The sequence below is a fragment of the Pleurodeles waltl genome, chromosome 6, assembly GCF_031143425.1.
Source record: "Pleurodeles waltl isolate 20211129_DDA chromosome 6, aPleWal1.hap1.20221129, whole genome shotgun sequence".
In the NCBI taxonomy this organism is placed as follows: Eukaryota; Metazoa; Chordata; class Amphibia; order Caudata; family Salamandridae; genus Pleurodeles; species Pleurodeles waltl.
In genome coordinates this window covers 664,720,206-664,747,301 of record NC_090445.1, presented here as the reverse complement: position 1 = coordinate 664,747,301, position 27,096 = coordinate 664,720,206, and the positions used below count along the sequence as shown (strand labels likewise).

The window sequence follows — 27,096 nt, the reverse complement described above, 5'->3', positions numbered from 1 at the left end:
TTGGCCACCTAGTCAGGTAAACACCTATCCGGAGGGGGTCTCTGACGTCACCTGCTGGCACTGGCCACTCAGAGGCCTCCATTGTGCCCTCACACCTCTGCATTCCAGATGGCAGAGGTCTGGGACACACTGGAGGCGCTCTGGGCAGCACCCCTGGGGTGGTGATGGACAGGGGATTGGTCACTCCCCTTTCCTTTGCCCAGTTTCATGCCAGAGCAGGGGCTGGGAGATCCCTAAACCGGTGTAGACAGGCTTATGCAAGGAGGGCACCATCTGTGCCCTTCAAAGCATTTCCAGAGGCTGGGGGAGCCCTTAAACACCTATTTCCAAAGGGAGAGGGTGTAACACCCTCTCTCAGAGGAAATTCTTTGTTCTGCCTTCCTGGGACAGGGGTGCCCAGACCCCAGGAGGGCAGAAGCCTGTCTGTGGGTTGGCAGTAGCTGTAGTGAAAACCCCAGAGAGCTAGTTTGGCAGTAACCGGGGTCCATGCTGGAGCCCCGGGGATGCATGGGATTGGCACACCAATACCAGAATTGGCATGGGGGGACCATTCCACGATCTTAGACATGTTACATGGCCATATTCGGAGTTACCATTGTGAAGCTACATATAGGTATTGGCCTATATGTAGTGCACTCATGTAATGGTGTCCCCGCAGTCACAAAGTCCGGGGAAGTTGCCCTGAACTATGTGGGGGCACTTTGGCTAGTGCCAGGGTGCCCTCACACTTAGTAACTTTGCACCTAACCTTCACTAAGTGAGGGTTACAAATATAGGTGACTTATAAGTTACTTAAGTGCAGTGAAACATGGCTGTGAAATAATGTGGACGTTATTCCACTCGAGCTGCAGTGGCAGTCCTGTGTAAGAATTGCCTGAGCTCCCTATGGGTGGCAAAAGAAATGCTGCAGTCCATAGGGATCTCCTGGAACCCCAATGCCCTGGGTACCTAGGTACTATATACCAGGGAATTATAGGGGTGTCTCAGTGTGCCAATCAGAATTGGTAAAAATGGTCACTAGCCTGCAGTGACAATTTTAAAGACAGAGAGAGCATAAGCACTGAGGTTCTGGTTAGCAGAGCCTCAGTGACACAGTTAGGCACCACACAAGGAGCACATTCAGGCCACAACTATGAGCACTGGGGTCCTGGCTAGCAGGATCCCAATGAGACAGGCAAAAACAAACTGACACACAAGTAAAAAATGGGAGTAACCTGCCAGGCAAGCTGGTACTTTCCTACACTGATGACTTATCATTGGAAGAACGAAAGGCTTCACTGCCACAGTTGCTAAAAGTGCAAGCAGATTATAGTGACGACTTAGGATATAGAGTTAGTGATCGCACATCAGAGCTCCTTCCCCTGGGCCTTGCAGCTAGGAACATACAAGACTTGAGTCAAAGGATACCCATCAAAATTACAAATTGATACCTAGGAATACAGTTAAAATCCTCTCACCAGATGGCACACTGAGAACAAACCTAAACTCTTAAGACATTAAGAGGGTCATTCTGACCCTGGCGGCCGGTGGCCGCCAGGGCCACCGACCACGGGAGCACCGCCGACAGGCTGGCGGTGCTCCTATGAGCATTCTGACCGCGGCGGTTCAGCCGCGGTCAGAAGCGGAAAGTCAGCGGTCTCCCGCTGACTTTCCGCTGCTCATTGGAATCCTCCATGGCTGCGGAGCGCGCTCCGCAGCCATGAGGATTCTGACCCCCCCTACCGCCATCCAGTTCATGGCGGGAAAGCCGCCATGAACAGGATGGCGGTAGGGGGGGTCGTGGGGCCCCTGGGGGCCCCTGCCGTGCCCATGCCAATGGCATGGGCACGGCAGGGGCCCCCGTAAGAGGGCCCCAAAATGTATTTCACTGTCTGCCTTGCAGACAGTGAAATACGCGACGGGTGCAGTAGCACCCGTCGCACCTTCCCACTCCGCCGGCTCGATTACGAGCCGGCATCCTCGTGGGAAGGTCGTTTTCCCCTGGGCTGGCGGGCGGTTTAACTGGAACCGCCCGCCAGCCCAGGGGAAAACTCGTAATACCCGCCGCGGTCTTTTGACCGCGGCGCGGTAATTTGGAGGGCGGGATCCTGGCGGGCGGCCTCCGCCGCCCGCCAGGGTCATAATGAGGCCCTAAGACTGTTACAAGGAGATGGGTGAATTAAGATATATCCTAATTGGGTTGCATAGCAGCAGTTGAGATCAAAATAATCCAAAGATATTTGTATGTCTTCTAAGCATTATCGATCTTGATAGAGAAAGACACAATGGAAGACTGACAAGGGATGATAACACTGTGTGGCCGACGCATTTTGGCAACAGCCTTCCGCAGGACCATAGTCTAATAGTGCAAAGTGTCATTTGTAGGTACAGTCATTCCATCTACCATCACCAAATGCTAAAAGACTAGATTGCACCTTATTTACTTTTTGGTTTCCAATTGTTTCTGTCATTTTATAGTTTTCTGCTCATCATTGTCTGCATATAAATACGCTTAGAAACTAAACAAGTTCTATTCCTCAGAACGAGGTAACCTTATGGTCACAAATTATTTGTTTTACACCCTTTCTTCTGTTATTCAAACCGATAAGACAGGATTCCAGGTAAAGTGACCCATAATTCAAAATTCCACACTTATATTGTGCTTTTGTTACTTTCTAACATGATGTGATTAGGAATTCAAAATCCACAATTAGTTTTTTAATTAATTAGAACTGTAGCAAATTCGCATACATTTTGGGTCTTACACCTGCTTTTTAACATGTACATAAGCCTACTGATTTTTTAAAATTTTAAATCGCTCCAAAAATGCATATGCATATTTCCCAATCAACTTTCAGTATCACATTTAGATTATGAGATTCATGTCTTTCATATGCCCAAATCTGCTCCTTGTATATTAATATAAAGTTCTGAATTGGTAAGACAAATAATATACACACATTTCACAAACACACAAACATTATTTCATTAAGGTTCTAAAAGTCATATCCACCTAATAAAAAATACTCTACATATATCTCAACTGCATAAAGTGATTCAGTTGTAGTGCTGTGCTGTAAAACAATTAATATATGTACACGTCATAAAGAAAATGTGAAAATATTTACATTCACTTCTCCATTCTATTAAGGTTCTTAAAGATAAGTGCTAATGCTTCTACCTGAGTTACAGTGAAGTGCTCTTATAAAGTGCAAATAAAAACTTAACTAACAGCAAGCAATTACTCCTATACAAAATACCCTAGAGAGTGCTATTATGTTGATACCTTTTCAGTCTAGAGGTACAGGGATCCTTTGTTCTCAATTGTATATTATTATAATAAATTAACAAGATATATCCATCCTATCATTACGTTTGTATACGTGGGAGCAAATCAGTTACCCATGGCTGTGCTTTGTAGCTGCAAATAGCAGTTACCATCAAACAGGAATACATTGTGTTAGAAAAAAGTCTGACAGTTCCATTAACATCATGGAGTGCTCCGTTAGGCCTATGGACCTTGGTCTCAGATAGTATTCACATGCATTAATACCATCAGTGGGATGAATGGATGTATTCAATGACACCACATCTATGGTACCCATCAGAAAATCAGACTGCCAGGGAATGCCATTAATTTTGTTCAGAAAATCTGTGGAATCTCTCAAATGTGAGGGTTATTTAACACATAAAGAATAAGTAATTTAAAATGACCTTCATCACCAAATTAATTCCTTTGGTAATCGTACTTATTGCTTCTTCCCTGTTCTCGTTTTCCTTTTATGTTTTCTGTTGCATCTCATAGTTTTTGTGAATTTTGGTTAATTTTATTTGCTAAGCCCCATCCTCGTCGTCTTGTACTCATTTGGTATAGTCTCATTTGCCCGGAACAATCTAGCTTAGGAGTTGTAAGAGAGGTACCTTCGCTCCCTGAGCTAACTTCTGAGCTCTCGTCATTAGGAGGGACCTTATCTTTTCTAATGTTTTATCCATAGTATATCTACTATACTATGAACGTAACCTCTTAGCAAATGTATGTATTCTTCCTGTTGCATAAACCTCTCGCTGTTAAAATATTCTTGCTTTTCTTGCCTGCATCTAGGTTTCATGTTTTTCAAGTTTCCTTTCCATGACCTCAAATGCGTCTTATTGCTTCCCCTATGATTCTGCTTTCCTCCAGTGTTTTCTTCAATCTTTTATTTTATCTAATGCTGTTGCCATTTTACATTTGGCATGTTTAATTAAGGTCATCTTAACTTTCAAGGAACATTCTGTTGTGTCTGATTGCCATTGCTTAAGGACATTTTAATGTTTAGCAACACTTAATATTGCTTGTTAAAGGCATGCATTGATTGTATTGTCATAAATCCATTCTTACATGTACCAATCACGTCCTCTGCAGACTGTAAAAGCTGCTATGGATTATTAGAAAGAGAAAATTTTTGGTATCTGTATACTTGCATTGAGTTCTCCAGTCAGGAGTGAGCGAGGCAGCCAGCAGGCCACTGTTAAGAAGAAATTAAGGAATGCTTTCATCCCTTTACTAATTCCCTAATGCCTCTTCCACTGAGGAGCCTTGCAGATCTGTAACCTAAATCCAGAACTGTCCAAAGAGAGATGGGAAGCTGCCTGGAAAAATATTTAGAAAAAACGCCTATCAATTAAGCATATAGAATCAGCACTGCAAATCATGACGTGGTGTCATCTCATACTGGACATGCTGCATAAAATGTAACCTGAAATATCCGATAGATGTTGCAGGGAGTGTGAAGAAAAGGGTCCATCTCTTCATATATTGTGGGGTTGTCAAAAAAAATACAACATACCAGAAATTAGATTCTGGCTGTCATTAAAGACAGAAGACAGTTTCTCTTGCCGGGCAGCCAAGGTTCCAAAATATTGGGTCTACGCCTTCTAAATGAGGATGAAATACTCTGGGAGAGCTGAGGGCTGATATATTAGTTATTGTTGTAGTTTGGTGGCCTGATAATGTACACAATGAGCTAGTTCCACGTGGCACTTACGGTGCTGGAGAGTTTGGGGTACAGGGTGATTGAGAGAATGAGTGCACTCAAAACCAAGGAAAGATAATTATCTGGTATCATGGCAACCAATTCTAAGTTATGTGGCAAATGATCAGAGGGCAGTGATATCCGTGCAGTCCTCTATAATGTTGGACTAGGAGGCAAGAGTTGGACGCAGTGAACTATTGTAAGCACGGTTGCATGATGATTACTTCGCAGGAGTTTTTTTTTCCCCAAGTCTGTAGTGAGGTCTAGTGTGGGGAAGATGGGTAGTTGAGGACTAAGGTTTTCCCCTTTTCTTTTCTGTACAATCACATACCGTCATTAAGGGTGCTATAAAGCTGATTATAGATGTGTAATGTGACTATTTGACTGTGTACAGTGTAAATTACATGTATTCAATGGAATGCTAATAAAGAGATTTTTTTTTTTTTAAAGTCTCACATGTAAAAACCATATAAAGTATAGAATTAATAATATTGTAAATACACTTTTGAAAGGATTGTTTAGCCTTGTGGCATTTATACAGTGCTTCATGTTCCCCACAAGGCTGTGCAGCCCTCCAATTTGAATCTGGCTCCAGGTGCCCTTTCAAGGTGCATAGTTAAGGTGCTGGATGTCGTTTTACATAAATAGGTTGTGTTGGTGAACATGATGCGCTTAATGTCTCTGTATGCAAAGAGTGTCAGAAACAGATACAACCCTCTGCATCTGTCAGTTTCCTGAGGTTAACAGTCCTAGAATGTATAACGTGAATAAGTGGATCTGCCTGAGAATCTGTTACATGCCTTAGGTCTAGAAACAAGAAAAGCGCAGCACTGGAGTTGTTTTGTGACCGGGAAGGCTGCGTAGCGGCTGCTATGTAGCACCAACCTAACCCGATGTGCAGCGGAGTGACGTCAGCTTTTACACCAAAAATCACAGAATGCTCCATAATCCACATAGCAGTATGGGCAAGGTGGGGAGAATGCGTAGTCCGTAATATGATGTCATTGGGTCGATGTAACAGTTGAATGCATTTGGCCAAATGAGCAGCAGTCTTGCATCTTTATAAAAGCAGGTATGCTACCTCCTGGTAAGAAGTGGATTGTCTGGCAAGCTCAGCAGAAATTGCACAATCTTTAGAGGAATGTATTTTGCCTACTCCTTCTAATACAGTTTTGCATCCCAAGCCCCTCTCGTGCTCTATGAGACTCACAAAGATAGACGAGCACCACACAGACGAGTTGTGGTTGGTCATGACAAACTCTAACCAGACTAACACCATTCACATGAGGGATGAGACATGAAGCACTCGTTAAGTTGCTGCATTGACAGAACAAAACTTAATCTGCCTTCCTCCTTCATCTCCATGCTGTACAGATCGATGGACTAAACCCTTAACCACATTACACAGTTCTCTATAGTTCTGCACAGGAGGAGGGTCTCTTGTACTGGTACTATACTATATAATTTACCAGCCATCATATAAAAAGGTAACTTATTCAATAACAATGTGTGTTATAGTTTAACAGACATCGATGGGCATTTTAGCTGGACAGACATGCATGTCAGGTCTCTTGTCTCCTATGCTGCTCTCTTTGAAGATGCCATGATGACTTTTGGGTAAACGTTATTGAAATGTTTGAGGTATTACGATTTCATCCTATCTTTCTTTTTTAGAAACACTCCATCGAGACGCAGTATGGCACAGTGACAGTCACAATTCATGGCTCCCCTAAACCAAAGCGCCCAGCCATAGTCACTTTCCACGACGTGGGACTGAATCGTAAGTAACCACTGTACTCACAAACGAGGCTACTAGAGCTGCCAAAACATCCTTCACACAGTCTCTTGTAACTCCCTAGAGCTAACGCTGCCAGTGCCCATTACAGCTCAACACTCATCTGCGTAGAAGCAACAATTGTGCAGCATGCCACTAGAGCCAGCTAGCGTGTAGATCTGGTGGTCTTGCCCCAAAGCCACCACTTTTGAGGTGTTTCCAACAGTTAGTGCTGCTGTAGTGTCCTTCCATGAGAAGCTTGTGGTGACTGCTTTGCGTTATATTTCCTCGTGGGAACATGGAACAGCGTGGCATCATTGACATTATGTCACGGTGTTCTATGTTCCTTGCTAGACGGTTACTTCCCTCTGTGCCCCTGTTGTTGGATTGAATCTTCTCCGTCTCCCCTGCGACAATAAATGAAGAAAAGGAATCGTGTTCTTGAGTTTCATTTCCCCTCACTTCAATGGCAACGAGGGGGAAACTCGCAACGTGCTAAATCTGGTCTCGAAGGTTTGGCTCTTTGAACTTCGACTTCGGCGATTATCTGTTCAGTCCTGCTAATCTACACGGACTTCTGCAAACTTCTGTGAGTTTGGCGGAGCTCTTGCTTCATATTTGGTTTCGTGGATTGTGGGGGCACAGAGGTCATTGACACTGTGTGCACTGCGCACACAGTGTGACTTTTTAATGCGAGTGTTTGTTACTTGTTTTTCTTTAGTAGCGCTTGCCGTTAATACCGCTCGCTGTGCTTGTGCGTGCGCTTGTTCCTTTGGATTTTGTGGAAGGAGCACCGTGTTCGATTCTGGCACAGCGTGTACGAAGACGTTAGCACTGCTGCTAACACGCGCATTCTCGCGCACAAACAAATCGGTATTCACGGCTGTTGTCATGGTTCCGACACAGCGCGTGTGAGGACGCTAGCACTGCTGCGATCCCTCGCGCACAAGCAAATTTCATGATCGCGTGTATTATTTTTTTTTTTTTTCCCAACCGTATTTTGAAGAGACTCTTCTCCGGCACCTCAGTAGAATCTGAAACTTAAAGGAATAGAAATAAAAGACGGACTTCTTTCAAAAAAAAAAAAAACTGAAAACAGACTTACTTAATGTTATGTCAGTTCGGCCATCTTTATGTGGGATATTAACATTTGAGTACTGCTGATTTCTTTTGGAGGTACAATATTAAAACCAACAGTGCTACACAAGTACAGAACATTGTACAACTGTGTAAACATTTCTGTACATTATTATTCTGGTCTACTATATATTCTGTGTGTTCTATAGGCAAACATGCAGAATGTTATACCTCCAGCGCCCTTTCTGCAAGATCCAGGAAATCCACCTCTTGAATGGAAACTTTGGTTACGGTCGTTTAAAGCATATCTGGGTGCTATTGATGGTCATAAGTTCAGACCAAAAAGAAAAAAAATAGTTTATTGTATTATCATTTGGGAATTGAGGGCCAGAACATATTTGATCATCTTCCAGTCTATGAACTCGCTGAAGATGAGGCATTAGATGAGTTTGAAATGGCCATTTCTCAATTGGACAAGTACTTCATTAAAACTAAGAACATTGTTGTCCATCGTTATACATTTTTCACGAGTTCACAAGGCCCTAGTGAGAGCATTGATACCTTTTATTACTACGTTGAAAGTGCTTGCAGCTAAATGTGAATTTGAGAATTTTACATCGCAACTCATCCGTGGTCAGCTGGTTGCCAGGTGTTCTTCAAAAAGAATTCAGGAAAAGTTACTGACTTGCAAAGATCCTTCGTTGGATAAGGCTATCGACATTGCCAAAAGCATTGAATGTTCCATGGAGGTTGCCAAACTATTTGAGGCTTCTATGGCTAGTGCAACCAATTCTGGAGCAGTTGTTAATGCACAAAATGATAGCAACAATAAGCGTTTAGGAAGAAAACAGGGCAATTCATTTTTTAGAAGTAGAACCAATCAGAAACTCACATGCTACAGATGTGGTTCTTCCACGCATGTATCTTTGTTAAAAAACTGTCCAGCTAAACAACAACAATGCAGAAACTGCAACAAATTGGGACATTTTGCGAGAGTGTGCAGAAGTGCAAAAAAGAACAATATTCGTTGTGTAATTAGTGGTGATACAGAGAATGTGGTGGAGGAACAAATGAATGAATGGGTTGGCGGTTAAAGATTCTGCCAATTTTAACAGAGTTGTTGTTGATCCTGACGTGGATGTAATAATTGATGGAAAAAACATTAGATTATTAGTAGACACAGGGGCTCGCATAACCATATTGGCTCAGGAAAAGTACATGGAAAGCTGGATTTCTAAGACCTTTTACCCTCCAGATGTTTCCACTGTTGCGTTTTGAGGGTAGCAAAATTGATCTGGTTGGTTACTTCTGGACCTCGCTAACAATTTTCGATAGAACGCTGCGTGGGAAAATCTATGTAGCTAAAAAAGGGATTAATGTTCTAGGGTTGCTTAATCAGGCTGAATTCAATCTAGCATTTAAGCCGGGTAGAGACAAACCTGTAGTTTTGGATGATGAGAGTTTAAGTCCAGTCAACTTTGTCTCCAATTCCGTGGAGGTTTGGCAACATAAATTTACCAAATTATTTCAGGAACGACTTGGTAAGATCACTAATTATTCTCACACAATAAAACTCAAACATAACGCTGTCCCAGTCAAACATAAGCTAAGGAATGTACCTCTAAGTGTGAGATCTGAATTGTCCAAGTTGCTAAAAGAAATGTGTGAACAGGGTGTGATAGAAAAGGTTGAGGCAACTTTTTGGTTATCCCCCATAGTCCTGGCTAAGAAAAAATCAGGTGACTTGAGGATGTGTGTGGACTTAAGAAGTTTAAATGAGGCGATTTGTGTGGATAGTTTCCCTCTCCCGAGAATTGATGATCTGATTGCGAAGATTGGCTCTTCTCAGTGGTTCACCAAATTAGACTTAGTCAGCGTACCACCAAGTAGATTTAGATGTAGATTCTAGACACCTTACTGCATTCATTACTCCTGATGGTACTTATCAGTTCTGCAGACTACCTTTTGGTTTTGCCTCAGCGGCTGCAACTTTCCAGAGACATGTTTACAGACAATCCTAATGTAGCAGTCTTTCAAGACGATATTCTTGTGTTTGCTAATAATGAGTCTGAACATGATAAAGTTTTAGAGCAAGTGTTGTGCGCATTGGAAAACAGAGATATTACCTTGAGAAAAAATAAATGTGTTTTCAAGGTTGATGAAATTGAATATCTTGGCCATGTTTTCTCAAGGGATGGCATCAAGACCAAGCCAAGTTTAGTTAAAAGCATACTAGAAGCACCGCCTCCCAAAACCAAGGACCAGCTACTGTTGTTTCTTGGGTTATGCAAATTCTATGCCAAATTTCTGAAGAACTTTGCCAAAAATACTGAGTGTTTTAGAACCATATTGAAAAACCATGTGTTCTTTTGGTCCAATGAATGTAATGACATGTTTGAGCAAATCAAACAAGAAATTGTTAGTGTTCCGGCCTTACAACCGTTTTCGGAAAACAAGAACACCATAGTTACTGTAGATGCTTGTGAGTATGGGCTTGGTGCTATCATACCTCAAATTTCCAACAATGGGAAGGAAAGCACTGTGGGTTTCGCATCTAGAACTCTAAGGCAGGTAGAACGCAAGTACATAGTGATCGAAAAAGAATTATTAGCCTGTGTCTGGAGTATTGAAAAATTCAAACACTACTTATGGGGTAGACCATTTGTGCTGAAGACAGATCATAGACCTCTGGTAGAGATTTTATCAGGTAAAAAGGTGAAACGTTCAACAGCGCGGATTGCAAGGTTATCTGCCATGCTGTTAGAGTTCACGTTTACAGTAGAGTACATACCTGGTGGGAAAAATAGGAGGGCGGATTGTTTATCTAGGCTACCTATTAATGATAATGTTGAACAAGAATGGGAAACTGAAATTGAAGAATGTTTCATTGCCTGTGTGACTTAAAGCACTGTGCCTTTAGATGAAAGAGAATGGGTGAAGGCTGTACAGGATGACGAGACTCTGTGAAGTGATGCGTTTGGTCAAATCAGGTTGGCCCATGGAGAGGAGTCTACCACCTGAGTTACAATCATTTTGGAAGGTTTCCAATGAGCTGTGCATTGAAGGAGATAAATTGGTTAGAAGCAATAGGTTGGTCCCACCAGAATGCGTAAGGAGAAGGTTGATTGCGGCGTCTCATATGGGCCATTTGGGGTCTACAGTCACCAAAAGAAAATTAAGATCTGAATTTTGGTGGCCCAAAATGGATACTGAAATTGAAGACTATGTAAAGAATTGCACGAGATGCTGTACTAGTGGCAAAGTGTTGATTACAGAAGGAACATTGGAGACTTTCGTTCCTTCTCCAGCAAGGGCTCAGTCTTGATTTTTTGGGTCCTTATCACATTTTGCCTCCCAATATGAGATACTTTGTTGTTATAATTGATCACTTATCCAGGTGGGTGGATGTTGAGCCAGTGAGGTTTCCCACTACTCGCCTAGTAATAGAATGCCTGAAAAAGATATTTAGTTTTGAGGGTTTTCCTGAACAAATTCTAACGGACAATGGTGTTCAGATTGTGGCGGCAGAGATGCTTCAGTTTTTTAATAAGTGTGGTGTGAAACATATCAGAACACCTCTTTACCATCCACAAAGTAATGGCATGGTCGAACGATTTAATTGAGTGCTAGTAGACTGTATTCAAGCCTTATATAGAAATCACCTGTCTACTGATCAAGCTATTAAAGAATTGGTATGGTCATATCGCACTACACCTCACATTGCCACGGGGAAAAATCCATTCGAACTTATGAGAGGGAGAGTGGCATCTACTGAGTTGTGCCCTTTTTGGATGGTAAAGTTGTTCCATGCAGGTTGTGATCTTAAGGAACTATGGCGGGTTGCAGAATTTAACTCCAATGTCAGGGGTCTAAAAAGGGCAACGGGTGAAGGCAACAAGGAAAGTAAATTAAAAGTTGGTGATTGGGTGAGGCTGAAAAATCCTGTTTTAGTTAAAGGATTATCTAAGTTCAAGGACGCGCAACAAATACATGAAGTGCGGAAGAATGCTGTTAGATTGGCAGATGGGAGTTGGTGGAACAATTCTCGCATCGCTTTGGATCCTGCTGCACGAAATTATTCTGATGTCATTGTCACTGGCGGTGGAATTATGCCAGGCATCAATGGTGAACACAAATGTAGAAAAAGCACTAGAACATGTCAAACGCCTAAAAAGTTTCAAGACTTTGTTATGTCATAATTTACTTTTTGTGTTTTCATAATTTACTTTATTTGTTCTAATTTAAAAAAAAAAAAAAAGGAGGGAAGATAAATGTGGTGACTGCTTTGCATTATTTTTCCTCGTGGGAACATGGAACAGCGTGGCATCATTGACATGATGTCACGGTATTCTATGTTCCTTGTTAGACGGTTACTTCCCTCTGTGCCCTCGTTGTTGGATTGAATCTTCTCCGTCTCCCCAGCGACAATAAATGAAGAAAAGGAATCGTTTTCTTGAGTTTCATTTCCCCTCACTTCAAAGCTCTAACATTTGAAGCAGCAGTCGTACAGCATGCAACAACAGTCCTCGCTCCTATAGATCAAAACAATCTGTTGCGCCTACAGTGTCTTCCAAAACCCGCCTTCCTATAGCGTCCTGCACTGCATATACTGCTTCCCAGGACCAACACTCTACTCAGTCGTGTAAGCCAGCTATCCTGCATCATCTATGATGTCTGCTCTCACACACTGCCCTTCACAGCCAGTACACACAGAGCTCCCCAGAACCTCTGCTCCTCCATCGCACCACGTATCCAGCACTTCTACATCGTCCCCTGCAGTCGGGGCTCCTACTGTTACCCTCAGAACCACTTGGCCTAGCGAACACTCTTCCACCAGTCACAGAGACAGCACTTGTTGACCATTCATGTATCAAGGACTCCTACACCATCCTTCACAGCCAGGGCTCTTGCACTGTATGTTGACATGAGCCTGATCTGTTGTGTTCACATGGTGAACATAATCCTGCTACCTGTTGTATCAGTTAAGTATAAAAGCATTTGGAGAAAAAAAATCACTTTGTGAATACTGCTTTATTCTTAACTGCTTGTCTCCGTTTCACCTCTTACATTGAGCAGAACCCCTACACCCCTCTTCTGACTGTATGTATATGTGCCCTACTGTTTTCTGAATGAGACACGTGGCTAGAGAAACCTTTTTTAAATGCTTATGTAAAATCTCCTGGTCTTGGCAGCACCAGGATAAAGAAGCCAATTGAACTCGAGGACAACAGTCACATCTTTGTGATCAGTGTATGACATTGTCTATTCTGATTTAAAGTTCTCTGTCCTTGCATTACAGTGGAGGACACTTAAGCTCAAATGCTCACAGTATTACCTAGGTTGCAAAAGAAAGACAACCTGGATGTCGTTTGACGTTAGCAAGGGAAAACAGATTAATGGCGGGAAGACCTTTTGACTGTCACTAGTGTTCACACTTAAGAACATACCAGGCAGAAAAGGATTCAGGCAGAAATACAGATCAATATATTGTATAGAAAAAGGAAGAAGTATGATGTGGTTTGACTTGGACGAAGAGGAGTACATGAAACTAAAGCCTCCCACATCAGATCAGTTAGTGGCATAAGAAAACACTTTTTCAGATAGTGCCTGAAACATGTACTGAAACATTTACCATTGTCACGCCATATCCAGGTGTCCTTTTAAACATTTTAAACATTTTGGTACTGTCGTCGAAGGCTTTCTTGCCCTAGTTGCCATTTGTTGATTAAGACCCAGCTAAAGATGCTTTTAAGCTGAGCCTACCTGAAAGCTAAACTGTCTGGTTGTGAAGGACATTGTAGGCTTACTCCCCACACCTCCCCCTTCACCATCGGTTTGCTTTACTATCTGTAATTTGCCTGCTTCTTATTCAATGGGTTTCGTTATCCATCTTGTGTCTGTCCGTGTCCTGGAGCATTGATAATTTACTTGTGTCCTTCAACTGTTCACTTTCAGGAAACTGCCTGTTCATAGCATGTATGGCTGTAGATACGCATACTTTTGAGTCACAAGGTACAGTGACTCTTCCCTTAGTTGGTAATGCACATTGTAAAGAAATGGCTCCCTGTTGCAGTTACCCCCCACTTTTTGCCTGATACTGATGCTGACTTGACTGAGAAGTGTGCTGGGACCCTGCTAACCAGGCCCCAGCACCAGTGTTCTTTCACCTAAAATGTACCATTGTTTCCACAATTGGCACAACCCTGGCACGCAGGTAAGTCCCTTGTAACTGGTACCCCTGGTACCAAGGGCCCTGATGCCAGGGAAGGTCTCTAAGGGCTGCAGCATGTCTTATGCCACCCTAGGGATCCCTCACTCAGCACAGACACACTGCTTGCCAGCTTGTGTGTGCTGATGGGGAGAAAATGACTAAGTCGACATGGCACTCCCCTCAGGGTGCCATGCCAACCTCCCACTGCCTGTGGCATAGGTAAGTCACCCCTCTAGTAGGCCTTACAGCCCTAAGGCAGGGTGCACTATACCACAGGTGAGGGCATATGTGCATGAGCACTATGCCCCTACAGTGTCTAAGCAAAACCTTAGACATTGTAAGTACAGGGTAGCCATAAGAGTATATGGGCTGGGAGTCTGTCAAAAAGGAACTCCACAGCTCCATAATGGCTACACTGAATACTGGGAAGTTTAGTATCAAACTTCTCAGAATAATAAACCCACACTGATGCCAGTGTTGGATTTATTAAAAAATGCACACAGAGGGCATCTTAGAGATACCCCCTGTATTTTACCCAATTGTTCAGTGCAGGACTGACTGGTCTGTGCCAGCCTGCTGCTGAGAGACGAGTGTCTGACCTCATGCGGTGAGAGCCTTTGTGCTCTCTGAGGACAGAAACAAAGCCTGCTCTGGGTGGAGGTGCTTCACACCTCCCCCCTGCAGGAACTGTAACACCTAGCAGTGAGCCTCAAAGGCTAAAGCTTCGTGTTACAATGCCCCAGGGCACTCCAGCTAGTGGAGATGCCCGCCTCCTGGACCCAGCCCCCACTTTTGGCGGCAAGTCCAGGAGAGATAATGAGAAAAACAAGGAGGAGTCACTGGCCAGTCAGGACAGCCCCTAAGGTGTCCTGAGCTGAGGTGACTCTGACTTTTAGAAATCCTCCATCTTGTAGAAGGAGGATTCCCCCAATAGGGATAGGAATGTGACCCCCTCCCCTTGGGAGGAGGCACAAAGAGGGTGTACCCACCCTCAGGGCTAGTAGCCATTGGCTACTAACCCCCCAGACCTAAACACGCCCTTAAATTTAGTATTTAAGGGCTCCCCTGAACCTAAGAATTTAGATTCCTGCAACAACAAGAAGGAGGACTGCCTAGCTGAAAAACCCCTGCAGAGGAAGACCAGAAGACAACAACTGCCTTGGCTCCAGAAACTCACCGGCCTGTCTCCTGCCTTCCAAAGAACCCTGCTCCAGCGACGCCTTCCAAAGGGACCAGCGACCTCTGAATCCTCTGAGGACTGCCCTGCTTCGAAAAAGACAAGAAACTCCCGAGGACAGCGGACCTGCTCCAAAAAGACTGCAACTTTGTTTCAAGAAGCAGCTTTAAAGAACCCTGCAACTCCCCGCAAGAAGCGTGAGACTTGCAACACTGCACCCGGCGACCCCGACTCGGCTGGTGGAGAACCAACACCTCAGGGAGGACCCCCGGACTACTCTACGACTGTGAGTACCAAAACCTGTCCCCCCTGAGCCCCCACAGCGCCGCCTGCAGAGGGAATCCCGAGGCTTCCCCTGACCGCGACTCTCTGAAACCTAAGTCCCGACGCCTGGAAAAGACCCTGCACCCGCAGCCCCCAGGACCTGAAGGACCGGACTTTCACTGCAGAAGTGACCCCCAGGAGTCCCTCTCCCTTGCCCAAGTGGAGGTTTCCCCGAGGAAGCCCCCCCTTGCCTGCCTGCAGCGCTGAAGAGATCCGTTGATCTCTCATTGACTAACATTGCGAACCCGACGCTTGTTCTAACACTGCACCCGGCCGCCCCCGCGCCGCTGAGGGTGAAATTTCTGTGTGGGCTTGTGTCCCCCCCGGTGCCCTACAAAACCCCCCTGGTCTGCCCTCCGAAGACGCGGGTACTTACCTGCAAGCAGACCTGAACCGGGGCACCCCCTTCTCTCCATTCTAGCCTATGCGTTTTGGGCACCACTTTGAACTCTGCACCTGACCGGCCCTGAGCTGCTGGTGTGGTAACTTTGGGGTTGCTCTGAACCCCCAACGGTGGGCTACCTTGGACCAAGAACTGAACCCTGTAAGTGTCTTACTTACCTGGTAAAACTAACAAAAACTTACCTCCCCCAGGAACTGTGAAAATTGCACTGTGTCCACTTTTAAAGTAGCTATTTGTGAATAACTTGAAAAGTATACATGCAATTGAAATGATTCAAAGTTCCTAATGTACTTACCTGCAATACCTTTCAAACAAGATATTACATGTTAAATTTGAACCTGTGGTTCTTAAAATAAACTAAGAAAAGATATTTTTCTATAACAAAACCTATTGGCTGGATTTGTCTCTGAGTGTGTGTACCTCATTTATTGTCTATGTGTATGTACAACAAATGCTTAACACTACTCCTTGGATAAGCCTACTGCTCGACCACACTACCACAAAATAGAGCATTAGTATTATCTCTTTTTACCACTATTTTACCTCTAAGGGGAACCCTTGGACTCTGTGCATGCTATTCCTTACTTTGAAATAGCACATACAGAGCCAACTTCCTACATTGGTGGATCAGCGGTGGGGTACAAGACTTTGCATTTGCTGGACTACTCAGCCAATACCTGATCACACGACAAATTCCAAAATTGTCATTAGAAATTGATTTTTGCAATTTGAAAAGTTTTCTAAATTCTTAAAAGACCTGCTAGGGCCTTGTGTTAGATCCTGTTTAGCATTTCTTTTAGAGTTTAAAAGTTTGTAAAAGTTTGAATTAGAACCTAGAACTAGTTGTAGATTCTTAAAAAGTATTCAAACTTTTAGAAGCAAAATGTCTAGCACAGATGTGACTGTGGTGGAACTCGACACCACACCTTACCTCCATCTACAGATGAGAGAGCTAAGGTCACTCTGTAAACTAAAGAAAATAGCAATGGGCTCCAAACCTACCAAAGTACAGCTCCAGGAGCTTTTGGCAGAGTTTGAAAAAGCCAACCCCTCTGAGGATGGCAACACAGAGGATGAAGATAGTGACTTGGAGGAAAATTCCCCCCTACCAGTCCTATTTAGGGAGAACAGGGTCTCTCAAACCCTGACTCCAAAAATAGTAGTCAGAAATGCTGGCTCCCTCACAGGAGGGTCCAGCCTCTCTGAAATCACTGAAGGTAACTCCAGTGAAGAGGACATCCAGTTAGCCAGGATGGCCAAAAGATTGGCTTTGGAAAAACAGATCCTAGCCATAGAAAGTGAAAGACAAGAGATGGGCCTAGGACCCATCAATGGTGGCAGCAACATAAATAGGGTCAGAGATTCTCCTGACATGTTGAAAATCCCTAAAGGGATTGTAACAAAATATGAAGATGGTGATGACATCACCAAATGGTTCACAGCTTTTGAGAGGGCTTGTGTAACCAGAAAAGTGAACAAATCTCACTGGGGTGCTCTCCTTTGGGAAATGTTCACAGGAAAGTGTAGGGATAGACTCCTCACACTCTCTGGAAAAGATGCAGAATCTTATGACCTCATGAAGGGTACCCTGATTGAGGGCTTTGGATTCTCCACTGAGGAGTATAGGATTAGATTCAGGGGGGCTCAAAAATCCTCGAGCCAGACCTGGGTTGATTATGTTGACTACTCAGTGAAAACACTGGATGGTTGGGTAACTGGAAATGAAGTGTATGACTATGTTGGGCTTTATAATTTGTTTATGAAAGAACACATTTTAAGTAACTGCTTCAATGAAAAGTTGCATCAGTATCTGGTAGACCTAGGTCCAATTTCTCCCCAAGAATTGGGAAAGAAGGCAGACCACTGGGTCAAGACTAGGGTAACCAAAACTTCCACTGGGGGTGACCAAAAGAAAGGGGGTACAAAGCCTCCCCAGGAGAAAGTGGGTGACACTAGAAACAAAGAAAAAGAGTCCCCTGTAGGCCCCCAAAAACCAGACCAGGTGGGTGGGCCCAGAGACACAACCCAAAACAAAGGTGGGTACCAGGGTAAGAGCTGGGATGCCACTAAGGCATGGTGCCATAACTGTAAACAGACAGGGCACCACACCAAGGACACTTCTTGTCCCAAAAACAAACCCCCTAGCAAAATCCCAGGGGTGACCAGTGTAGCCATTGGGGATGACTCCTCAGATGAGGAGGTCTTCATAGCCTTCAACTGGAAAAAGGGCCCAACAGGTGAGTTGGAGATTCCAGAGGGAAGTAGACACTTCCACCACCTACAGGTGAATGGAATCCCAGCCACTGCCCTGAGAGACACTTGTGCCAGTCACACTATTGTGCATGACAGGCTGGTGTCCTCAAACCAGTACACCCCAGGTGAGATGGCCAGAGTAAGAGTTAGCCCAGACAGGGTCACTAATAGGCCTGTGGCTTTTGTGCCCATAGAAGTGGGTGGAACTTTTAGCTGGAGAAGGGTGGTAGTCAGTACAGACCTCCCCCTTGATTGTCTCCTTGGAAATGACTACCCAGAGGTTAGTCAGAGCCTAAGAGAAGAACTGGTCCAGGGCCAGTCCTCTCCCAAGGATTCTGGAGTGCCTACCTCTGCAGTAAATGCAAGTAGGCCCCAGAAGAAAAAGAAAAGGAAACAGAGTAGGAAAGGTGGACAACCTTTAGCCAAGGTTCCAGCAAGCCAAGGAGATTCTGCTCCAGTGGGGGAGAACTCCAAAAGTGGCTCTGATAAAATCCAACCTGACCCACAAGAAGTCCTGGCTAGTCAGGCAACTGTTAAGCCTGAGTGGGTGGCTCCTCAGCTAACAGAAGAAAGAGTGGAAGAAGGGTGTTTACTACAAGATGTGGTAACCCCCCACTCTAATACAGCAGACAGGCACCCTGAACCCAAAGAAGCCTGTAACTTAGCCCCTTCCCTTGTAGGTGAAGAGCTAAAGGTGTGGTTCTGGGCCCTGACAGCTGTCAGTGGCCTCTGCTGGGTGTTAGCCTTTATGGCTGCACTATCCTTGGCATGGTGGTCTGACCCCATGCCAAATACCAAGTTAGGCCCCCTGACCCTGTTGGTCATGGTGGGGTTACTCCAGCTCTGGGTAACCTCTTTGGGTAAGCTAGGGGTGACCCTGGCTAAGATAAGATTAGCAGAGGTGGATACCTCTGACCTCAAAATAGAGAGAATGGGTAAAGACATAAAAAGCACAGACAAGAGGCAGTTCAGACTAGGTCCTATCACTGTGGAAGTGGGTCAGTTCCCCAGAGGGAATGACCTGAACAGGAGGATGTAAGGCAGAGTAGGCCCTGCAACAAACCAGCCTATTTCCTCTACTCTTCCTCGCCTGACAGACTAGGAAGACTCTTCCAGCTTTGGCTGAGTCTCCTGGCCTGTGGGCTGGGGGGGGCTTGTGTAAAGAAATGGCTCCCTGTTGCAGTTACCCCCCACTTTTTGCCTGATACTGATGCTGACTTGACTGAGAAGTGTGCTGGGACCCTGCTAACCAGGCCCCAGCACCAGTGTTCTTTCACCTAAAATGTACCATTGTTTCCACAATTGGCACAACCCTGGCACCCAGGTAAGTCCCTTGTAACTGGTACCCCTGGTACCAAGGGCCCTGATGCCAGGGAAGGTCTCTAAGGGCTGCAGCATGTCTTATGCCACCCTAGGGACCCCTCACTCAGCACAGACACACTGCTTGCCAGCTTGTGTGTGCTGATGGGGAGAAAATGACTAAGTCGACATGGCACTCCCCTCAGGGTGCCATGCCAACCTCCCACTGCCTGTGGCATAGGTAAGTCAACCCTCTAGTAGGCCTTACAGCCCTAAGGCAGGGTGCACTATACCACAGGTGAGGGCATATGTGCATGAGCACTATGCCCCTACACTGTCTAAGCAAAACCTTAGACATTGTAAGTACAGGGTAGCCATAAGAGTATATGGGCTGGGAGTCTGTCAAAAACGAACTCCACAGCTCCATAATGGCTACACTGAATACTGGGAAGTTTAGTATCAAACTTCTCAGAATAATAAACCCACACTGATGCCAGTGTTGGATTTATTAAAAAATGCACACAGAGGGCATCTTAGAGATACCCCCTGTATTTTACCCAATTGTTCAGTGCAGGACTGACTGGTCTGTGCCAGCCTGCTGCTGAGAGACGAGTGTCTGACCTCATGCGGTGAGAGCCTTTGTGCTCTCTGAGGACAGAAACAAAGCCTGCTCTGGGTGGAGGTGCTTCACACCTCCCCCCTGCAGGAACTGTAACACCTAGCAGTGAGCCTCAAAGGCTCAAGCTTCGTGTTACAATGCCCCAGGGCACTCCAGCTAGTGGAGATGCCCGCCTCCTGGACCCAGCCCCCACTTTTGGCGGCAAGTCCAGGAGAGATAATGAGAAAAACAAGGAGGAGTCACTGGCCAGTCAGGACAGCTCCTAAGGTGTCCTGAGCTGAGGTGACTCTGACTTTTAGAAATCCTCCATCTTGTAGAAGGAGGATTCCCCCAATAGGGATAGGAATGTGACCCCCTCCCCTTGGGAGGAGGCACAAAGAGGGTGTACCCACCCTCAGGGCTAGTAGCCATTGGCTACTAACCCCCCAGACCTAAACACGCCCTTAAATTTAGTATTTAAGGGCTCCCCTGAACCTAAGAATTTAGATTCCTGCAACAACAAGAAGGACTGCCTAGCTGAAAAACCCCTGCAGAGGAAGACCAGAAGACAACAACTGCCTTGGCTCCAGAAACTCACCGGCCTGTCTCCTGCCTTCCAAAGAACCCTGCTCCAGCGACGCCTTCCAAAGGGACCAGCGACCTCTGAATCCTCTGAGGACTGCCCTGCTTCGAAAAAGACAAGAAACTCCCGAGGACAGCGGACCTGCTCCAAAAAGACTGCAACTTTGTTTCAAGAAGCAGCTTTAAAGAACCCTGCAACTCCCCGCAAGAAGCGTGAGACTTGCAACACTGCACCCGGCGACCCCGACTCGGCTGGTGGAGAACCAACACCTCAGGGAGGACCCCCGGACTACTCTACGACTGTGAGTACCAAAACCTGTCCCCCCTGAGCCCCCACAGCGCCGCCTGCAGAGGGAATCCCGAGGCTTCCCCTGACCGCGACTCTCTGAAACCTAAGTCCCGACGCCTGGAAAAGACCCTGCACCCGCAGCCCCCAGGACCTGAAGGACCGGACTTTCACTGCAGAAGTGACCCCCAGGAGTCCCTCTCCCTTGCCCAAGTGGAGGTTTCCCCGAGGAAGCCCCCCCCTTGCCTGCCTGCAGCGCTGAAGAGATCCGTTGATCTCTCATTGACTAACATTGCGAACCCGACGCTTGTTCTAACACTGCACCCGGCCGCCCCCGCGCCGCTGAGGGTGAAATTTCTGTGTGGGCTTGTGTCCCCCCCGGTGCCCTACAAAACCCCCCTGGTCTGCCCTCCGAAGACGCGGGTACTTACCTGCAAGCAGACCTGAACCGGGGCACCCCCTTCTCTCCATTCTAGCCTATGCGTTTTGGGCACCACTTTGAACTCTGCACCTGACCGGCCCTGAGCTGCTGGTGTGGTAACTTTGGGGTTGCTCTGAACCCCCAACGGTGGGCTACCTTGGACCAAGAACTGAACCCTGTAAGTGTCTTACTTACCTGGTAAAACTAACAAAAACTTACCTCCCCCAGGAACTGTGAAAATTGCACTAAGTGTCCACTTTTAAAGTAGCTATTTGTGAATAACTTGAAAAGTATACATGCAATTGAAATGATTCAAAGTTCCTAATGTACTTACCTGCAATACCTTTCAAACAAGATATTACATGTTAAATTTGAACCTGTGGTTCTTAAAATAAACTAAGAAAATATATTTTTCTATAACAAAACCTATTGGCTGGATTTGTCTCTGAGTGTGTGTACCTCATTTATTGTCTATGTGTATGTACAACAAATGCTTAACACTACTCCTTGGATAAGCCTACTGCTCGACCACACTACCACAAAATAGAGCATTAGTATTATCTCTTTTTACCACTATTTTACCTCTAAGGGGAACCCTTGGACTCTGTGCATGCTATTCCTTACTTTGAAATAGCACATACAGAGCCAACTTCCTACACACATGGTCAGTGGTTACATGTTTTTTTTTTTCCACAGTTGTGGTTGAATGTGTTCCGATCTGGTTTAGTGTTTGACACCTAATAGCGCTTACCACCATGCCATTACGGCTCTTAGTCTACTGTTGCCATGGAACCAAAGACTTAATCTGTGAACATGGTCACTACCCAGTCTCACAATCTACAGCCACACAGCAACCCCATGGACAGGCAAAGCACTGCTGTAGCGCATGTCCGGAATCAATCAGAGAGACTCGCCAACCTGCTAGTTCACCACTGCATTCAAACCATGGTAGACACCAACAGAAGCCTGTGGAATCAACACCGAAAAGATTTTTACAACAGGCAAGAGAGTGGCAGTACAACCAACCACACTAGAGGATTGATAAGTCTGTTTGCCTGCATTATCTGATAAGACAGGGCTTATTATAATACGATGGAGGAACACCTCCCTGAGCAGTATCGGCAGCATGGGAAAGATGGTTACAGAGAGCAAGACCAGCTTAAACTTCAGCATCCACTGTGCTCTTGATGCAGCGGATACTGCAGCCAGGGGAGTTAATGCCAGCATCCTGGCCTGGTGTCCTACCTGTCTCCATCTGTCTGATTTTAAGCCAAAAGTACAGCAACATCTGCTAGACGTGGCACTTGGTGGTGAACATTTCTTTGGACTGAGGTAGATCATATGGTTGAAAAGCTGGGGGAAAAAACACAGATACAGCCAGAGCGATTGGTGCCCTTCAGACACCCACTCCCCAGTGGCTCCTTTCTCAGGTGAGGGGCAGTAAGAACACTTCCCCAGGCTCACGTCTCCTGCCAGAGGCAGCAACAACAGTGCCACCAACAGTCAACACTGGAGTATGCAAGAGATAGCTGTAGCAGCACAAGAGAGAGGGGCAAAGGTGGCTTGGCCAAAGTGTGACTCCCTTTCTCTCTCTCTCTCTCCCCCCCACTCACATCGTCCTACACCTGACAGGGGAAGACTACCAGTGTTTCTCCTGTGCAGGGAAGAGATAATCTCTGACTAAATGGTCCTCTACATCATAAGACATGGGTACTGCATGGAGCTTACTGCAACCCCACCAAACGTTCCACCCCAGAGACGCACACTCAGCAAAACACCAGTGCTTTCTTCCGCAAGAGGTCCAGGTGCTCCTTCTGAAAGGAGCAGTAGAACCAATGCCACTACACAACCACGGCATTAGGTTGTGCTCCCTATATTTTCTAATACTCAAGAAGGATGGATGTGTAAGGTCTCTCCTCGACCATGGGTCCCTCAACAAGTAGTCCTCTCAGAACTTTTCAACATAGTCATCCTGCAGGTTGTCATCCCCTACTGCAACACGGGAACTTCATAACTACTCTCGATCTGAAGTACACGTACTTACACATACCCATCCAATTAGCTACCTACGCTTCGCAGTAACTGGTCAATATGATCAATTCAGGTTATTGCCTTTCAGGATCACTGCTGCCCCAAAGGTATTTACAAAGTGTCTTGTTGTAGCAGCAGCCCATCTCAGAAGGAGCACATTCACGTATTTCTGTGGTTAGATAATTGGCTGATCAACAGTACAAGCTGCAGTCTCACTGACACCCAAGCCACTGCCTCCATGACTTGGGTTTAACTATATTATTGTCAAGTCCTCTCTTCAGAAACCAGATCGTCCTGGGATGCATTCTTACAGTCACCGGCAAGGCTTATCTCAGTCAAGCACAGGTCCAAGCATTTCAGCCGATACTGCCTCTTTTTCAGCCAAACTGTCCACTAGTAGTCAGACCATTATGCACCTTCTCGGAATGATTGCCTAGTACATAATCATAGTTCCCCATGGCAGTCTTCACATGCGTCAGCAACAACAATGCCTGCAGTACAATGGTCACAAGCAGAGAGTCAGTGGGATGACCTAGTGCTGATTTAGGCCTGCACGTATCAATCGCTGCAGTGGTGGAAAAGCCCTTCATAAACCATGTTCCACCTATCACCAGACACACCCCTTTCTCGATGGGGAGCACATCTTTAGCAACTGATCGCTCCAGGCAAGGGATTGCCACATAAAAAAAGGGTGTTCCACATCAGTTACTTCTAGCTTCTTACCATCCAGATAGCTTTCAAGAATTTGTTTCACCGGGTTCAGCTCAAAATAGTTTTAGTAAAGACATGACTGCTATATAGTACCTCCTAAAGCAAGATGTCATACACTAACTGCTGCGGTCGGCCCTACTACAAAACATTTGGAGTTGGTCTCTACACCTCCTGGTGGAGTACCTCCTGGGAGTGGACAATGAATTTGCAGACCTGCTCAGCAGGATGTGGCAACAAGTCCATGAGTAGGAACTCCACCCACAAGGTGTACTCAGATCTGTCTGCCATTGGGATGTCTATCTTTCTGCCACCACCCAAAATGCCAAAGCTTCACCTCCAGGTTTTACTTAGTCTGTTTATATAACTTTTTAAATGATCACCACTTTTGTTTCTAGTATTCCACCTTCACGCTCACCACTGTGTGGAAAACAGTCTAACAATGACCACAATTGCAATACCAACTAAGGGAGGAGTTCCTATTCTGCGTGGCTCGAAAGTCTTTGTTGAAGAAAAACAAGATATGAACAGCTGAGCACTAGATGGCAGGAGTATGCCGAGCATCTGACTCTACAGCACTGCATGCTATGAACAGTTGCTTGCATTGTGTGTAACATATTTTGTTTCTTTTGTCTTAAGCATGCCATGAGAGTGTGTTTTTTCTGGCTGTCTCCCTAGGAAGATTCCATTCCCACCTCTGTGCTCTGTGTTTCTCTCTCTTTTTCTCTTTCTCCCTCACTCTCTTGCCCCACCTCCCCTCCGTGACCTGCTCCCCTGGTGATGCACTTGCCCTTGGGTGCTTCTGTTAAGGCATGTGCAAAATGACACGCTGGTGTAACTGCCATGTTCTCAGAATTTTATGTTACTCTTACTACGTGAAATTCCTGAAATCATGCCATTTTGCCACCTCACATAATTACATACCATTTGAGGTAAGGTGTTTGTGTGAGAATGATTAGAAACGGCCAGAACGTGTGCAGCTGTTGCTCATGCCACTTGTGCTTTTTGTGCTATTTTTTACATTGAAATACATCCTTCCTTCAAAAATTGATGTGAGGCCACATTTCACACTAAAATATAGTGCTAAATTTGCTAATTGGATTTGCATTTCATGTAATTTCGCATAATTTTCTTGCAACTTCATATAATTAAGCACATTACATGAATTTTACACACCCCTTCTTTTCCCCCTAAACTTGCCATCTCCCCATGCTTCGTTATTCTCTCTTACCTTTGTGCTTTTCTTCCCCCGCGCACTTAGCTCATGCACTTGCCCATTTGCTTTTCTGTGCCCCCTCCGCCCACACCCCTGTGTTGCCCCCCCACCGTCCTCTGTGTTGCTTCCCCTTTACCCTCCCCTCAGTGTTGCTTCCTCTTCACCCTCCCCTCAGTGTTGCTTCCTCTTCACCCTTCTGAGTTGCTTCCTCTTTACCCTTCTCTCTGTGTTGCTTTCCCCTCACCTGCATCCCTCCATGTTGTTTCCCCACCACATATGCTCCCCTTGATAATTCCCTGCACCCCCATGTTACTTCTTTCCACCTCCACCCCATTCCAAAACAGTCAGTAATTAAAAAGAAACAAATACTTTGTCATTTTGGGCCTTCAGAATGATGCGGGCTGCTGGGTCATAGGTTTTTTTCTTTTTTCTTTTAGTCTTCTTTAGTCCTGCTGCCTAGCATTGGGGTGCTGTAGCTTCACTGAAAGCCATTGGCAAAGCAATATGCCCCAAAGGCGAAACATGTTGACTTTGCTAATGCTTGTTTGACTCGGGCACGGCAAAGTTATTGACACCCTGACCAGGTTAGAAGAATATAGCTGGCAACTATGGGATCCTACATATACCTGAGAATGGCAATTTGTTAACCCTGTAGTTACCTCAAGCCTGCTTGAAATCACCCAACCCTACAACAGTAGTAAGGAAAATGTCAAGAAAATAATGATGTGGATAGAAGGTGTGCCTTGGACCTTCCTTTCCTTCAAAGCAGTGCATACAGCTGCAGTATAACAGAGGACTATCGTGGCAAGCTGCGGGATCCTTTGGAATGCCTCCTAGTGGGGAAAAATGGGGGAAAAATGGGGGCGCAGTGGCAAAACCCTTCGATTGTTCCACTGTTCAAATTCCCTGGGGATATACCTTCTAACACCTTTTACAAGCTTCCTACCAAAGTTGCACGCTTACAGTAACAATGTACTTGACGGTGCTTCTAAACTCATCAATATGGAGAGAGGCTGCTAAAGAGCCTTTTTCATAGACACCAAATCTCAGCAGTCTGAACCCAGAGTATACAACCTAATGTCAGGCTATCTTTCAGTGGAACCTATGATAGGGATCTTCCTGCAAAGATAAGGCAGGAGAATATAAGGTTCCAACCACTCAAGAGGATGCTGCTGTTTTGGTATACAGGTGCAGAGGACAAGTGAGCTGTTGCAGCCAGACTGCAACACTGAGATCTCTGCATATCAGTTGCTCAGTGTCTGTTCATACTCACAAATGTTTGACGTAATTGATCATAGGATTTTGCCAAGGGTTGTAGACACTGGTGTTTGAGGTTTGATTTTCCTGATTCGAGATGCTTTGGTTCCTGCCTGGCAAAGCATTTTCATACTGTGTGACATTGACAGAGCTGTGACGTGTAGGTTTATGCATACTGCCATGATTATGAAAATAGTAGCACTTAGTATGCAAACATCTTTAGATGCTGCAGACAGTGCTTTTTGAGGTAAAATATAGCATATAGTTGCTACAACCAGCGAGACTCCAGAGAAGGTGTACATTTCAGAGTTCAAAGTTACATGTAGATGTGTGCTGGTAACATATTCCACAAGCAGCAACCGTGGTTGAAGAATCCTTTTCCTCTCCCCTACGAACCAACCATAGCTTTGACAGCAGTATGAATACCAGCATCCGAGGATCATAAATAAGGTTCTGGTGCACCATGGATATAGGATTTTTGTCCTGCA

The 27,096-nt window shown here is 45.3% G+C and overlaps 1 protein-coding gene across 5 annotated transcripts in view; it reads left to right on the top strand.

Annotated features, from left to right (window-relative positions):
* The window catches only part of NDRG2 (NDRG family member 2), a 193,241-nt gene that overhangs the window by 89,456 nt on the left and 76,689 nt on the right, over nt 1-27,096 (top strand). For all 5 annotated transcript variants that reach the window (XM_069239059.1, XM_069239057.1, XM_069239058.1 and 2 more), the window contains exon 4: nt 6,666-6,771. In XM_069239059.1, coding sequence (XP_069095160.1) covers nt 6,666-6,771 — 106 coding nt within the window. The remainder of the gene's footprint in view (nt 1-6,665; nt 6,772-27,096) is intronic.